We start from the raw sequence: 14,726 nt of genomic DNA, 5'->3' as shown, positions 1-14,726 counted from the left end.
GTAGGTGCTCAGAGCTTGTTGAATGCCTGCATGATTTCTGCCCATCAACTAAGGCCTCTGACCAACTTGGGTACCGTTTCCCTAGGAAAAATAAGGCTGCCCGCTAGTTAGAACCCCGGCAGGGGTATAACCCAAGTCTTCTAAGGTTCAAACGGCGCTTGGAGCTCCTGGTGCATGACCAGGCCGCGCGCCCCTACCTCCGGGGGAATGCTGTCCTCCGAGTCCGAGCTGTCATCATAGACGCCGCCGCCACCCCCGTCCAGGTTCATCTGCAGCAGCTGGTCGATGGTGGCGTCCACGGCGCCGCTGTTGGCGCGCAGCACGCACTCGATGATATCGTAATCCATGTTGGGGAACATGGTCTTGAAGTCGTCCATGGCCTGGTTGAACTCCAGGCGGCGCACCTGGCGGGCGGGCCGGCTGTTGTTGAGCTCCTGGGAGGTGGGCGTGGCGCTGCCCCCGGCCCCGCGCGCCCCGGCGGAGCCACCGCCTCCGCCGCCGCCGCCACCGCCACCGCCACCGCCACCGCCGCTGCCGCCACTGCTGCTCCGGCGGAACAGGCTGGTCATTTTGCCGAGCCTTTGGGCGAAGGTGCTGCCCGCCGGCGCCAAGCCCTTTTCCCCGGGTCCCTGCGCCGTCTCGCGCGCTTGGCGGGCTCGGGAAGCTACTCCCGCGCCGGGCCCGGCCGCGGGGCGACCAGGTGGGGACCGGGCGGGCGGGGTCCCCGGGTCAGGAAACTAGGGCACGGAGCCACCGGTGGCCCTCTGGGAGTGGTCTTCGTGGGGGGGCGGCATCCGGGCCTGGGCCGTGGGAGGCTCGACAGCTGGTCATCCACACCCCCAGAGCATCCTGGGGCCAGCTCCACGGACGGTCCCACCTGAAAAGGAGGAAGGCAGAGTCAAGGGCAGAATGCAACAGACTGATGGCCGAGGGGATTAGGAAGACCCCTGCCACGCCCACGGGAGAACGGCTTCCTTCTGCTTTCTCCAGCTGCAATAATGAAACAGCCACAGCTCTTCACTAACACGGGAGGGCTGTACTAGTTGGCAAGGGCTTACTCTGCACCCGGCACCATCCTGTGTTCTGTGTGGCCACACTCAAGACACCACTGAGGCAGGTGCTAGTATCCCCGTTTTGGAGACGGGAAAGCTGAGGCCTAGACACTGAGAAGGGAGAGGAGCTTCAATGAGAATTCAACAAGGTGACCCTCAGCCTGGTGCCTGGAACACGGTTAGCTCTGTGATTGCTGCTGCCACTGCCCCAGAAGGCTGAGGAAGAAGCAGGATCAGTCCGGATACTGGCCACGCTGCCACCCAGAGTAGCTGGGGCGGGGGATTCGAAGGGATCCTTCCCCACTATGTGGATGTCAACCCCTGGAATTCCCTCTAGAAGGAGATACTGGTCCTCAGAGCGCCAGGGGATGTCTGGCTGGCCTGGACAGCTGGAGACACGACAGGTCAAGAAGCCTCTTCCGTCAACCCAGGTGCAAAGCCTTGAAAAAGTATTTTGTGTGTGTGTGTGTGTGCCGTGACATATTAAAAGGCTGACAACTCTAAGCCAGCCCCACACCCTGCTCTATAATACAGATGAAGAGATGAGGCCCAAGAGTAGGGGGAAGCTGCCCAAGGACCCAGAGCCAGCAGTGGCAAAGCCCAGACTTTTCCACCAAAGGGTGGCTCGGCGCATGAGGAGAGAGTGGCTCAGAAATGGTCCTGGGAAATGCAGGGGGAAAGGAGCCGATGTACAGAAATACCATTTTCACAGGACTCTCTGCAAGGACTCCCAAGCCAGGCTGCCTATCATTAGCACCGGGTCGGGCTTAAGGCCCCCATCTCTCAGAGGACTGTCCCCCGCCCCCTCTCACTAAACTCAAGTGCAATCTGAGGCCAGGGCTGAGGTGTGGCTATCATGATTGGGAGCAGAGAGGATGGTCCTCAGGGTCACAGTCATCGATCTGTCCTAAGCTGCCTTTGCAACCAGCACGGCTCAAATGAAAAGCAATTTAAAACACATAAAAGAATTAAGGCAGGATTTAGGTTTGTGAGCTGTGCCAGGCACTTTCACATTTAATCTTTTTTTAAAAAAACATATTTTTATTGATTTCAAAGAGGAGAGGGAGAGAGAGAGAGAGAGAGAGAGAGAGAGAGAGAGAGAGAGAGAGAGAGAAGCATCAATGATGAGAGAGAATCATTGATCGGCTGCCTCCTGCATGCCCCACACTGGGGATCGAGCCCACAACCCAGGACATGTGCCCTGACTGGAATTGAACCGTGACCTCCTGGTTCAGAGGTCAACGCTCAATCGCTGAGCCACGCCAGCCTGGCTTCACATTTAATCTTGATTACAACGCCAGAGATAGATGTTACCATCTCTCCTTTTCATAGCTGTGGAAACCAGTTCAGAGAAGTTAAGAAACAGGGGCAAAGTCACACAGCCAGTACATAGAGAGGCCAACAGTAGGAACCTACTACCTAAGAACCAAAACTGCCAAGTCAGGCTTGCAGGGCTAAGAGCCAAGGAGCCTCAGAAATGCAGCCATGTGTGCCCCAGGCTCAGAGACTGGGCACAGCCTGGCCGACATTCCAGCACAGGAAATGTGACCCAGACAGCAGTGGGGAAGGGAGGGAAGGAGGGGTGTCTGTTGGCTGTGCCCCAAAGCTGGCTCTGTGACCTTGGGGAAACCACTTCACCTCCCTGAACCCCAGCTTCTGGGCACTGGCAGGGCAACAGACAGCCCTGCCCGCCTTCTGAAGAAGGAAGTGAATCAAACCCGCTGAGCCCGTTAGACGTCTTGAAGGCTGACTCAAAGACTTCCTGAACTCATCGTTGTCAGTGACCTGGGGATTGGAAAGCAGACATCACACACCTGTCCTCCCCCAGGTCCTAGGGAGCCAGGCCTTTCACTTCCCAGTAAAGGAATCCAGGCCTGGCAGGGGGTGGCAAACGGCCAACCTTCACTCCAAGCCTGAGTAGACAGCCAAGGCCTGAGTCACTCCCTCCTGGCCCAGAGAGGTAGGCAAGCTGCCCCAGTGTTGTTCTCTTGACCTTGCCCAACGTCATCCCAGACAGTCTTCTGAAAGGCCAGGGAGGGTCCACAAAGGGGCATGTGAGAGCCCAGGAGCCAGAGTCCTAGGGTCCCATTCTGACGGGGCCTAATAAGATTATGTCAAAAATAGGAATAATACCCACCTGGCAGGGGTGTTGTGATAGAACTTACAAGGGTGCCTGGAGCGTAGTAAGCACCCAATGAGACAGGTTGGCGTGGCCTCAGCCTCAGGCCTGAGCCCTTTTCCTGGACTACACTCACACCCAGAGTGATCTTATCCAGTCCCGTGGCTTTAAATTCCATCCTCATGCTGGATACTGGCCCCTAAATTCTCTCGCCCTGAGGTCTCCTGGAACACACCCTTCACTCCACACTTGCCCACCCACCTACTGCCTCCATTTGGATGTCCAATAGCAGCTCCAACATAACAGGTCATCCGCCTTTGTGGTTTCTTCCAACCGCAGCCTGCTGCTCCTCACCTTCTCCATCTCTGTTAATGGCAACTCCATGTGGCTCAGGCCAAACACTTGGGAGTCGTTCTTAAGTGCTCACATTCTCTTATACCCCACACCAACTGCAGCAAATTCAGTCTTCCCTGTGTTCAAAATGACTCCAGCATCCACCCCACCCCACCCCCAGCACCTCCACTGCTACCATCCCTGGTCTGTCTCCCTACCTCCCCCATTGCCTCATGTCATTCCTCTGCCTCAAACCCAATGGGTCCTCATGTTCTCAGATGGGCCTTATCGTGGCCCATGGGGGTGCACATGCCTGCATCACCTCTCCAACTTGGCCATCAAACCGTGCACACGCACGAGTGCACACACACACACATACAACCTCACTTCTTCCCTTCCCCTCCCTCACTCTGGCCACCAACAAGCCTTGCATCTCCCATCCAGGAGCCTCTGCACTTTCTCTTCTCACCGTCTGCTACGTCCTTCTCACAGGTATCTACACAGCTGCGTCCCTCCCTTCCCTCTGGCCCGCACTCAAGCATCACCTTGTCAGGGAGGCAATACTACCTACCCCATCTGCCAGCGTTCCCTAACCCTTCACCCCCATGAAACAGATCCCCGGAGAGATGTCCTATTTACTCGTCACTGACCATCTTCCCCACGTGAATGGAAGCCCCGTGAGGGCAAGGCCATTGCTTTATTCACTGCGGCATCCCCAGTGCCTAAAAGAGTGCCTGGCCCTGTCCGTGGGCATTGGTTTGGTGGACAAGAAGGGAAGGAGAGGCTCAGGAGCACAACTGGACCGTCCTCCCTTCCCTTCCTCCTTGGGCTCATGGCTATGGTGGGTGGAGGCTTTTTCACTTCCAAAGCCCTTTCTCCTGTATGTTCTCCTTTAGTCCTCACAACAAACCATTTACACAGGGGCATGCCTGACTACCCATCCCCGTCACAGACCAAGCTACTGAAGCCAAGGCAGTCCAGTGACATGGCTAAGGTGCCATGAGCCATCGTCGCCTGGCCTGAGGGTGGCAGCCAGGCTGGTGTCAGGCTGGTCCCTTTTCTAACCCAGCGTCGGCTCCAGGGGGCAGGAGGTCGACTCCCTTCAAAGTTTGACTTGACATTCCACTGTCCCCCTTGAGGACCAGGACTCACCTCTGAAAGGTGGGGGGTCCCAGGGGGTGGGACTGGAAGGCCAGAGGTCCCCATCGACAGCACTTCCCTGCCCAACCCTTTCTCTTCTGAAGGTGGGTGGGACTGCCCCAGGCCAGCTCTGTCCCTACACACCCCTGGCCTCCCTCTCTGAAAACCCCCCCAGGGATAGGGACAAGGGACAGATAGGATCTGGTGATCCATCTGTGATTGCTTTGATCACAGCCTGGAGAGGGACTCGCTGTCTCTGGTCCAAGATCTGGGCCCAGCCCAGTGCCACTACGCCAGGCCACTAGGTGGTGTCCCAGGGCTCAGGCCATGGCTGCTCCTAAGAAAGGGCAAACAGAGCGGCTTCTCTCTCAGAACACAAGAATCTGCCCCGCCCCCACCCTTGGACTGACTAAAAGGAAAAGGAACCACCCAGCCACCCCAGGGATCTTAGAATCCGAGATCTGAGAGTTTCAGAATCATGTATTCCCAAGGTGGGAAATACGAGGTACACATGCCACCAGTTGGTTTCCTGTGTCCCTGGCAGACATCACTAATCCATCCAAGTGTTATTGTCCTCAGAACCGCTTTTTGTTTTTTTTAACAAAGCACGCTGGGCAGGCCACTACCAAGTGATTAGAACTGGCAAGCAAGACACAACCTGCTTGCCAGCCCTTTCATTTCCCGGACAAGAAGAGTAGGCCGGGGCTAACTTTGGCCCATCAGGAATCCAGGCTGCAAAAGCCGGCAGGGCCAGAATGAGGTCATATGACCCCTGGGATGCTTGTGTAACCACGGCTAAGTTCTGGGGAAACCTCAAGTGGGTAATGGCAGTGTTAATGGAGAGGCTGCTGGGCCGGGGCAGCTGCATCCTTGTCCAATTGCCACCTCAGAGGGGGTGGGGGTGGGGCGTGGGGACGTCTGCCCAGCTTCTTGGCTTCTGAGCTGGAGAGGCCCCAAAAGGGGGAGAAATGGGGGAGAGTGGGACAGGAGACAGGGAGGCTCTCAGGGTGTGTGTGTGTGTGTGTGTGTGTGTGTGTGTGTGTGTAAGTGTGTGTGTTTGTGGGTACGCGTGTGAGCTTCCAGCGGGAGGAGCAGGGCGCAGCCCTGACAGAGGCGTCTTGTCCTCCTGCCCCTGCACAGGCTTGTTTTCTTCCCGAGCTATTAATGTCGCTGCAGCTTCAAAAGCCGGGTGACCTTTAAAGGCCGAGCCTCCTGCTCCTGCCCAAGGCTCGGAAATGGCTTAATGGAAACTCAAACGGCCACAGCTGCTGAGGCGGCAACAAAGCCAGCCTCCTTCCCTAGGTGCCTGGAGCTCCTGGGCAGCCACACTGTGCCCACCTCCAGGGTGGGGGTGGGAGTCGGGAAGGGCAGAGAGGACCCTTGGGCATAGCCATTGGGGAAAGGAGGCCTGGGTGGACCGGAGAGGAGGAGGAGGAAGAGAGGGAGAGACAGACTCAGCTCTGCCAGGCTCTGCTGTGTGATCTGGGGTGAGCCATATACCTCTCTGGGCTATTCCCCATCATTTAGTCTAATCTAAGGGTGGGGCAGAAAAAAAGAACCTTCCTCCCCTGAACAAATATTTTAAAATCTGTAGAATTCTTTTTAAAGGGGAGGCAGGAGAGAAGACACTCCCTTAATTTTTTTCTCTCTCTTACCCCAACTTCTGTGGCCAAGTCTGTAGCCATGGGGGGGCTGTCGGGCAAGGACTAGGGCACGAGGTGTCAAATGAAGGTACCAAGGTCCTTCCCCGCGGCCTCAGTCCTCAGGACACCTTCATTCATGTCTGCTCCTGAGGCCCAACTATGAGGCGTGGCTGCCAGAAGAGGCACAATCAAGAAGCCAAGCCTGCCTTCCAGTTCAAAAGATGCAAGACAAAGCTCCTCGGGCACGAGTACATGGCACTTGTCTGGCTCACCTTGGTAGCTAATGGCAAGAATAGTAATAATGATAACACAGCACCCATGCCTGCTTCCTGACGTGCCAACCACTAGTCCAAGTGCGTTATGCGTGTTAACTCTTTGCCTCCTCTCTACCGCCCCATGAGGTATGTAGTAGTACCATTGCTATTTCCCCTTTACAGATAGAAACAGGAGGCGCAGAGTCAAGTCACTTGTGTAAGGTCACACAGCTAAATGGCCAAGCTGACATTTGAGCCGAGAAAGTCGGATTCCAGAGTCTTAATCCATGGGCTTGCCCACCCGTCCGTATTCCCTGGAGCTGAGCCCAGAGCTGGGCTCACAGCAACAACTCAGCAACTGTGAACCGAGTCCTCACAGGGCATAGAGGCTGGGGGCACGAGGTGGAGTGTGCAGGCAAAGCCTCACCAGGAAGGAAAGAACCCTGGCAGTTTCCTTACAAAAACCTTTTTCCCACCAAAGTTATCAAGTTGCCCTGGCAACCAATTATTTTCCACCTCTACCTGAGATGGTTGGGACTCTTGTCAGAACAATCCCTCTCTCCACCAACGAACATCACCCCCTCAGCCAAGACGCTCAACCCAGGCGCCTGGGAGGAGAGCAAACCTCACTGCCCCACCTGGGAGCCCGAGGTCTGAGCATGCCTGAATGTGCGCGTGGGACTCAGTGCAATGGCCCAAACTGGGAGAAGGGAGCCACTGGCAGCTCAGGTGCATGGCGGCGAAGCTGGGCTGGTGCCAGGCGTGAGCTCACGCTGGCCCAGGTCCAGCCCCTGGGAAAGAGGAGCCAGCTGCCCCTCCCGGGCCTCTCCTTCAGGCAGTTAGGGTGAGGGCCCCTCCACAGGTGGGCCTGCGTGGTCTGGGGCTGAGCCCCAAAGTCTGGGCAGACACAGGGGGGGTCTCTGGGCCCCTGGGACAGGTGGTCAGTCAACACCACCACATTTAGTATTTAATTTCGTATCTGAGCATGCTCAGGGAATCCAGGCCAAAGAACCAAGATTAGGATTGGGGTGCTCAGGGTGATTGATCAGTGGAGGGTCCTGGGACCGGAAGTCCCAACTCCTGCCCCTTTCCCCCCACACTAACACACACTTCTTTGCTCCCACCCACTGATCCTAATTCCACTTCTATGGAATTCACATAACATATACAGTCAAATACCATATAATGGTAAGCAAATATGAGGTGTCTCTAACATGTCCCTAAGACTTATTTTTTTAAAATATATTTTATTGATTTTTACAGAGAGGAAGGAAGAGGGATAGAGAGTTAGAAACATCGATGAGAGAGAAACATGGATCAGCTGCCTCCTGCACACCCCCTACTGGGGATGTGCCCAAAACCTAGGTACATGCCCTTGACCGGAATTGAACCTGGGACCCTTCAATCCACAGGCTGAGGCTCTATCCACTGAGCCAAACTGGTTAGGGCTCCCTAAGACTTACTGATCAGGGGAACGATGCAAAGCATGAAACCCGAGTATAGTCACTACAGGGATACCTCGGGATACTGCGGGTTCGTTCCAGACCACTGTAGTCAAGTATTGCAATTAAGCGAGTCATAATTTTTTTTTGCTGCTGGAGGGTCTTGCTTTTAATCTGTAAACAATGCAACATCTGTGAAGTGCAATAGAGTGAAGCACAATAAAACAAGATACGCCTGTGTACTGCAGTGCACTTGGTACGTGTATGCCTGTATGAATGGAGACAGGGAGAGAGCGCACTCTGAAGAGTCAGAGGAAACGGATCGTACAGTTTCCTTGTGTGTCTTTTAAATTGTGCTTCACGTTCATTTATTCATTTTAAAATAAAGCAAGTAAATTACCTATAAAGAATATAAAAGGGACAGTCTTGCCAATGGTTTTTACGTTTAACATATGTGTACTATCTACAATGGACATGAATTACTTTTTAATAATAATTACAGCAAATATCTATGAGCACTTACCATGTGCCCTATGCTTTCCAAGCACTTGGCACATATAATCTCATCAAAGCCCCACAATAAAGTAATTCTTATACCCACTTTACAGAAAAGGAAACCAAGGCTCAGAGAGTTTAAATAACTCGTGTAGGGTCACATAGTCAGCACAGAGCCAAAATCTGAATCCCAACAGTCTGCCCCATAGTCTATGCTCTTCTCAACCTCCACCTAATACTGTTTCTCTAATTTAAAAACAACAACAAACAAACACAACTTAATGATAGAAAAAAAATCTTTCAAAAAAAGTGAACCATACAGCCTCCAGGGCTTTAAAACTTTTTTTAATCCTTAGAATCCCAATTCAATCCTTCCTGCCTCGACTTCTCTCAGAGGCCTTCTCCCGTCCTGCCTCAGTGGAACCAGGCCGGCTCCTCCCCTGGGGCACCCCCTCCTCTTGCTGCACCTCATCCCTTATGGTCAGAGACCCGACACTTCCTGGTGGCCTTACCATGGAGAACAAGGCCAAGTGGGCAAGCTGATGGCCGGGCCACAGCCCCAGATGGAGGGCCCACAGGGGCAGAGCAGGGCCGGGTCTGGCCGGGGAGCGCCTCGTGGAGGAGCTGGTTTTACTGGGGCTGAGTCGGGGGTCAGAGGCCACAGAGCACAGCAGTTAAGGTGGGGCCAAGGTCAGCTTTCACCCTTATCCCCAGTCCATGGGGGAGAGTGAGCGGACAGCCAGGAGTGAGTTTCCTCCTCTGTAGAACGGAATCCCTACACCTCCCCGGCGGGCTTCTGCAGGGAATTCATGTGATGGGCACACATCTGGTAGGTTCCACACCTGGATGCAAGCCCTAGGCACCTGGTTCTCAGGGGCTGAGTGTAGAGGAGTCAGACCTGGGATTATGATCTTCCCTCTGGACCTGAAGGGGGAGCAGCACAAAGGCCCTCCCTCAGGGGCCTCCAGGACCTCAGGCTGGGGGCTCTGGGGCTCCTGAGTGGAGCAGGGAGCTGGACCCCCACGCCTGCCTGACTCTGGCCCTAGAGAAACTTCCTAGGGAAAGAGAAGTGACTGGGACCCCACACGGGCCCTGGGTTGCCCAGGCCTCCCACTCCTGCTGGGCTGGAGGGTGGGGGATGTCCTAGGCGAGAGGTCCCCTGGACCCGGCACAGGAGCCTGGCCACAGGCAGAGTGGCCTTCTCAGGAGTGCTGCCTGTGGCAGCTGAGGAATGCAAGCCCAGCCTGGGAGCAGAGGGGTGGCTGGCCCTGAGCTTCAAAAGTGCAGGCGGCAGCTGTGGCGGGGAGGGCCGTGGCCCCCCTCGGGTGGACATCATCAGAAATTCCACCCCAGGGAGAAGGGCCCAGCCCAGACAGCAGATGAGATTGTTTGGAGCCACTTACCAGGCCAGCTTCTCCCTCCAACCACAGGCTGCTCCCTCCTCCTCGCCTCCGCCCCTTCTCCGCCTGTGTAGCAGCAAAGGTCCCTTTCACAGCGGCACCGGAGGTGCCCAGAGGCCAGCTGCCAGGGACTCGCCTCTACATACCTACGTGCCCACACATGCCCTCTGCAGAGGCCATGGTTAGGAAGAAGCCTCATGTTCTCACTTCCTCTGGTGCCTGTTGCCAAAGGTCAGAGAACTCAGCTGGGATCTGAACCCTGATCTCGAGACTCCTGGGCCAGTGCTCTCTCCCTGCGTTGGCACACACACTAGCACACTCCAAGCCAGCTCATGTGTCTGCGTGTGCCCCGGAGTACCAGCTCACTCAAACACATTCACACACACCCAGGGCCACATGCTCCTCTCAGGCCCGCAGCCACCGGACACAGACACCTGCTTTAGATTTTTCCCGAACTCTCCCATCCAGCCCACCTCTCCCCCCACCCAACTCGGAAGCTGTGTTTTTAAAATTACAGCCAGTCTCCTAAACCCTCACGAATGTGCACTAACAGCACCCTCACCCTTCCCACAGCACCCCCTGCAAGCCACTCCCTTCTCTCTGCTGCCGGCAGGGCCAGAATGGTTTTCACAGCGTCTGCTACAGCCACAGTGAGGTCAGGGCAACCTGACTTGCAGCAAAACTGGCCAGAACTGGGAAGTGGGACACCTTAGCCAAGGCACGGGCTTCCTGCTTGCCTGCAGGACCAGCTCCTGGGAGGGAGTGAAGGGAAGAGCCTCTACCCCTAAAACCTGACAGTCAGTGGGAGGAGGCGGGAGCTCCTCGGGATCCCGCAACCTGCCTCTTTGCCTCCATCGGGCCTCAGTCTCCACCTCTAGAAAATGGGGAGAAATAGTCCCTACTCAGTCTGACCTTTCCCATCACTGAAACCTCCCAGAGATGCAAGGACCTGGGTGGGGTGGGAGGATGGGTCAGGGTAGGAGAAAGACACCACTGTACCAGACACAAACCAAGAGGACGCCTCGGCAGAAGGAGGTGGCTGCACCCCAGCCCCCCCCCCCCCCCCGCCACCCCCCGCCCCGGGCAGGAAAGCCCTGTGCCCTTGCTTCAGCTACAGAACCAGGCCCCTTTCCTGAAATGAAATCCTTGGCAGAAGCCCGTTCTATCAAGACACGAAGCAGAAGCCTGCCCTCACCCCTTCCTCCAGCAATTATGTGTAATCAGAGAGCCTGCCATTTCCCGAGCGCTGGGCAGTGTTCCTGGGCATGATGTCAGTTAATCCTCAGGGTAACCCAGGGCCGCAGATTATCACCTTCTATCTTTATCAGAGCCATTTTACAGGTAGGGACACTGAGTGATGTGTGGCCTAGAGGCTGTCCAGGACTGCGCCACATCCAGACGGACACAGCAGCTACTTGCAAGTGCTGAAAAACCTGGGTTTCACCCCACATGCTCTCATCTCCCCACGCTGCTTGGCCCCCGGCCTGTTTCCCCACTGCTTGAACGATAGCCTTGTATCTCCCAGAGTGCTGAGACGTCATCAACTCCCTTGAGGTGTCTGCTAAGAACACATATTCTCCATCCCACTATTCAATCAGAATCTCTGGGGGTGTGGCCTAGGAATATGCATGCTAACAAGCTCCAAAGGTTACTCTGATGCCCAGGAAAGTGTGAGGACCATGACCTTACAGGGCGATGCAGTTCAGAGCCCTGGATTCTGATTATTGCTCCATCACAAACCAGTCAACTTATGCAAGTCATTTTACCTCCTGGACCTTCAGGTTCCCATCTGAAAAATGGGCAGGGAGGATGATACGATCTCTAAGACCCCTTTCACCCCTGCCATCCCCTGGGTCTGACCTGAGTCCCCAGATGGTCCATAGGTGTATGAACTGAGTTTCATGGACCATTCAGTCCCCAGAGCAGCCAGTACACACTGAAGATTCACAATAAAAAGAACTCCTAATTGATTTAGGGAGACCAGCAAAAATACCTTGTCTCTGGCTCCAGGCCCTAAACAAATGCCGTTTGGATTATCCACGACACCTACCCTCCCCCACCCCCCTTTCCCCTGGGCCCCATGAATACCTATTTTCTTCATTCCAGACTGAGCCGGCCAGATTCTGTAAACATTGGATCCCACACCTGAGCTTAGTCAACAGTCATCAAACAAAGACACTGCCAAGTCGCCCTACAAGCCCACACTCGCCCAGCTCTGTCTGACCCAGGGAAGCAGCAGCCTGGGATGTGGGGACCCTGTCGTCTTCCTTCATCACAGAATGGGCACGAGGAGCAGGTCAGATAGAGGGTGTAGCCCAAATGGCTCCAGCCTGCACAGGGGTCACAAGGTTACCCAGACTGAAGGGGTAGGAGGGGAGGGCATGGGAAGCGTTCAGCAGGTGCTGGGATCTTCCAAACGCAGCTAGACATCCCTCATTTCCTTGGCCCCTTGATAGCACCATTAAAACACGAGTTCAGCGAGCGCTCAAGCATTGCTTGCTAGTGGCAAACATATGACCCACTCATCCCTCAAGGTCTATGAATCCTTGAGCGTGGAATGTGGGGGTTATCAGACCCACAGTCCATGGACAGGGCGTGAATTCTGGTTCGTGCTACCTTTGTGTATGGCGAACCTGTGCGCGCATGGGCGCGCCCAAACTAATCGAAGGGGAAGGACAGACAGTGGGAAACATCTGTGAATTGTACCCAGGGTCTGCTGATCCTAGTCATGTAAGAATCCTGAAATAGGTCATCCTCTCACTCTCAGTGTACTGACTGCCCCAAAAGATTGTGTTGAACAGTTGACAGTGCTGGGGACGTGTCCACAGGCCCTTTCCATTCAGCCAGGCTCAAGGCTGGGCATGTGCCCCAGAGCAGGGCACTCACCCTGGTATAATGCGAGGCACTTGGCCTCCAGGGAACCCTCACAGCAGAACTTCGAGGTAAGAAGTGCTACTTTGCAATGAGGAATTGAGGCACAGAGGAATTAACTTGCCTGAGGCCTGACAGCCAGGAAGTGGTGAAGTCAGGATTCTACCCCAGAGCCCACACTCCCAACCACTCACCGCACTGTCACCCCACTTAACAGTGGTGAGCCTCTGCATGGGGCAAAGAGAGAAACCGAGGCTCCAGAAGGGCTGGGGACATAGAGTCAGCCTGGCAATGGTCCCACCTCCAGGCAGCCGGGAACGGGAGAGAAGGCCCCGCAACAGGGAGATGGGGAAAAAGTGGGTGCACCCGGCTCAGAGCCGGGCAGGCCAGTCCCGCCACATGCCTCCCCAGCACCACAGCCGACCCAGGCCCAGACGGGACCGCTCCGGGCTCCCACTCTCTCCCCAGCAGGGCCTCCCGGTCCTAGTCTGGGCTCTGGTCAAGTTGTGTTTCCATCCCAACCACAACCGCAGCGGCCTGAGTGAGTCAAGGCCTGGCAGGAGGAAGTGGCCTCACTTGAAAATCATTAACATGCAGGGCTGAGCTTGGGGCCTTTGTTCTTGAGCAAGGACTGTAGCATTTCACTTTCAGGAAGGAGCAGGGAGGGTGGGGCAGGCTCAGAATTGCACAACCAGAGGCACAGGCTCAGACACACACACAGGTCCCACGTGGAAACCGGCTTCAACGGCCCGAGGGGAAGCACCGGCAAACCCGCGGCCCTCGCACCCGGCGGGTCCACGGACAGAGAGAGGGCAGGCCACCCAGCTCCACTGCTTTTCACAGCAGAGAGGCCGGCCCCAGGGGAGGCACGGGGCTCTGTGGTCAGTACTCTTCTTTCCAATCAGGGAAGCCAAGCAAAGGGAGGAAGCAGAAAGGCCTCGGAGGGAGAGTGGGAGCTCAGGCCCCGGTACCACAACCCTGATGGGAACTCCAGGTCCCAGAGGTGAAAAACGCCCCCCACATCCGGCTGGGAGGGGCAACCCCAGCTCTGGGAAGACTGCCTTCCTGCACCCCCCACCCTCTCAAAAGAGGGCTCCCCTCTTCCAATCACGCAGGTGTTGTGTAACCCCCCCCCCCCCCCCCCGCAGTCTCCCAGATGCAAGGCAAGAACAGGGAACAGCCCCCACAGGCGGGGTACCCCCTGTGGCCCAGAAACACTGTGCCCAAGGCAACGTTCTTCGGGGGGAAAAACTGTGTTTAAAAATGCAATGCAAACGGTAAGAATTAAACAGGCTTTGAGCAAGCCCCACAGGCCCGCCCCTCCCCACCTCTCAGGGGTCAGTCGGAGGCTGAGGGTTCACTCTGCTCCCCTCCAGCACCTCATTAGAGCTTAACCTCCAGTCCCTTGAGGAAACTGGAAGGAATGGGACTCTTGTCCTTTGTCAGTTACAAAGTAAACAGCTCTCAGGAGGACGGCCCTCCTTTGGGGGGGGGGGTCTTCTCACACTCTCAGACCCTTCCTGCCCACCTTCCCCAAGCTCCACGGTACGTGGCGGCCTGTTTAGGGGGAGCTGCCCGTCCCATCTGTGTTGTGGGATCTCTGCCTGGCAGGGGCAGGCCACCCACAGGTCCCACTCACCCCCCTCAAAGCCTCTCTGTTTGTAAAGGGCTTTCGGGGACAGGAAGCAATAAACAGAGTCAGGTGGCCAAGACGCAGGGGCTGATTATGCAGTTTACGGATTTTCCAGGCCTCTTTGTACTCTCCCACCAGCTGCCCGGGGCTCTGTAGAGAAGTGCTGGCGAAAGACGGGCTTGAACGGTGGCCTTTTGACAGGACTAAGCTGGGTCTTTCTGAGCGCATGTGAGGGGCCTGCATGCCTTGATACTTCCACAAGCACCTTTTCATAGCCTCAAAGAGAAAACGAGAAACCCTGAACCAAAGCCCAGCCAGCTTTAATAGCTATCTCCTTCTCCCCC

The 14,726-nt window shown here is 55.8% G+C and overlaps 1 protein-coding gene across 3 annotated transcripts in view; it reads right to left on the bottom strand.

Annotated features, from left to right (window-relative positions):
• The window catches only part of CUEDC1 (CUE domain containing 1), a 76,430-nt gene that overhangs the window by 19,047 nt on the left and 42,657 nt on the right, over positions 1-14,726 (bottom strand). For all 3 annotated transcript variants that reach the window (XR_013815018.1, XM_079797047.1, XM_079797048.1), the window contains exon 2: positions 198-877. Coding sequence is in view for 2 of the 3 variants with exons in the window: in XM_079797047.1 (XP_079653173.1) it covers positions 198-569 (372 nt within the window). In the remaining variant the exon portion in view is untranslated. The remainder of the gene's footprint in view (positions 1-197; positions 878-14,726) is intronic.

This window comes from Cnephaeus nilssonii (genome assembly GCF_951640355.1).
Source record: "Cnephaeus nilssonii genome assembly, chromosome: 19".
Taxonomy (NCBI): domain Eukaryota; kingdom Metazoa; phylum Chordata; class Mammalia; order Chiroptera; family Vespertilionidae; genus Cnephaeus; species Cnephaeus nilssonii.
This window is presented reverse-complemented; position numbering and strand designations above follow the sequence as displayed.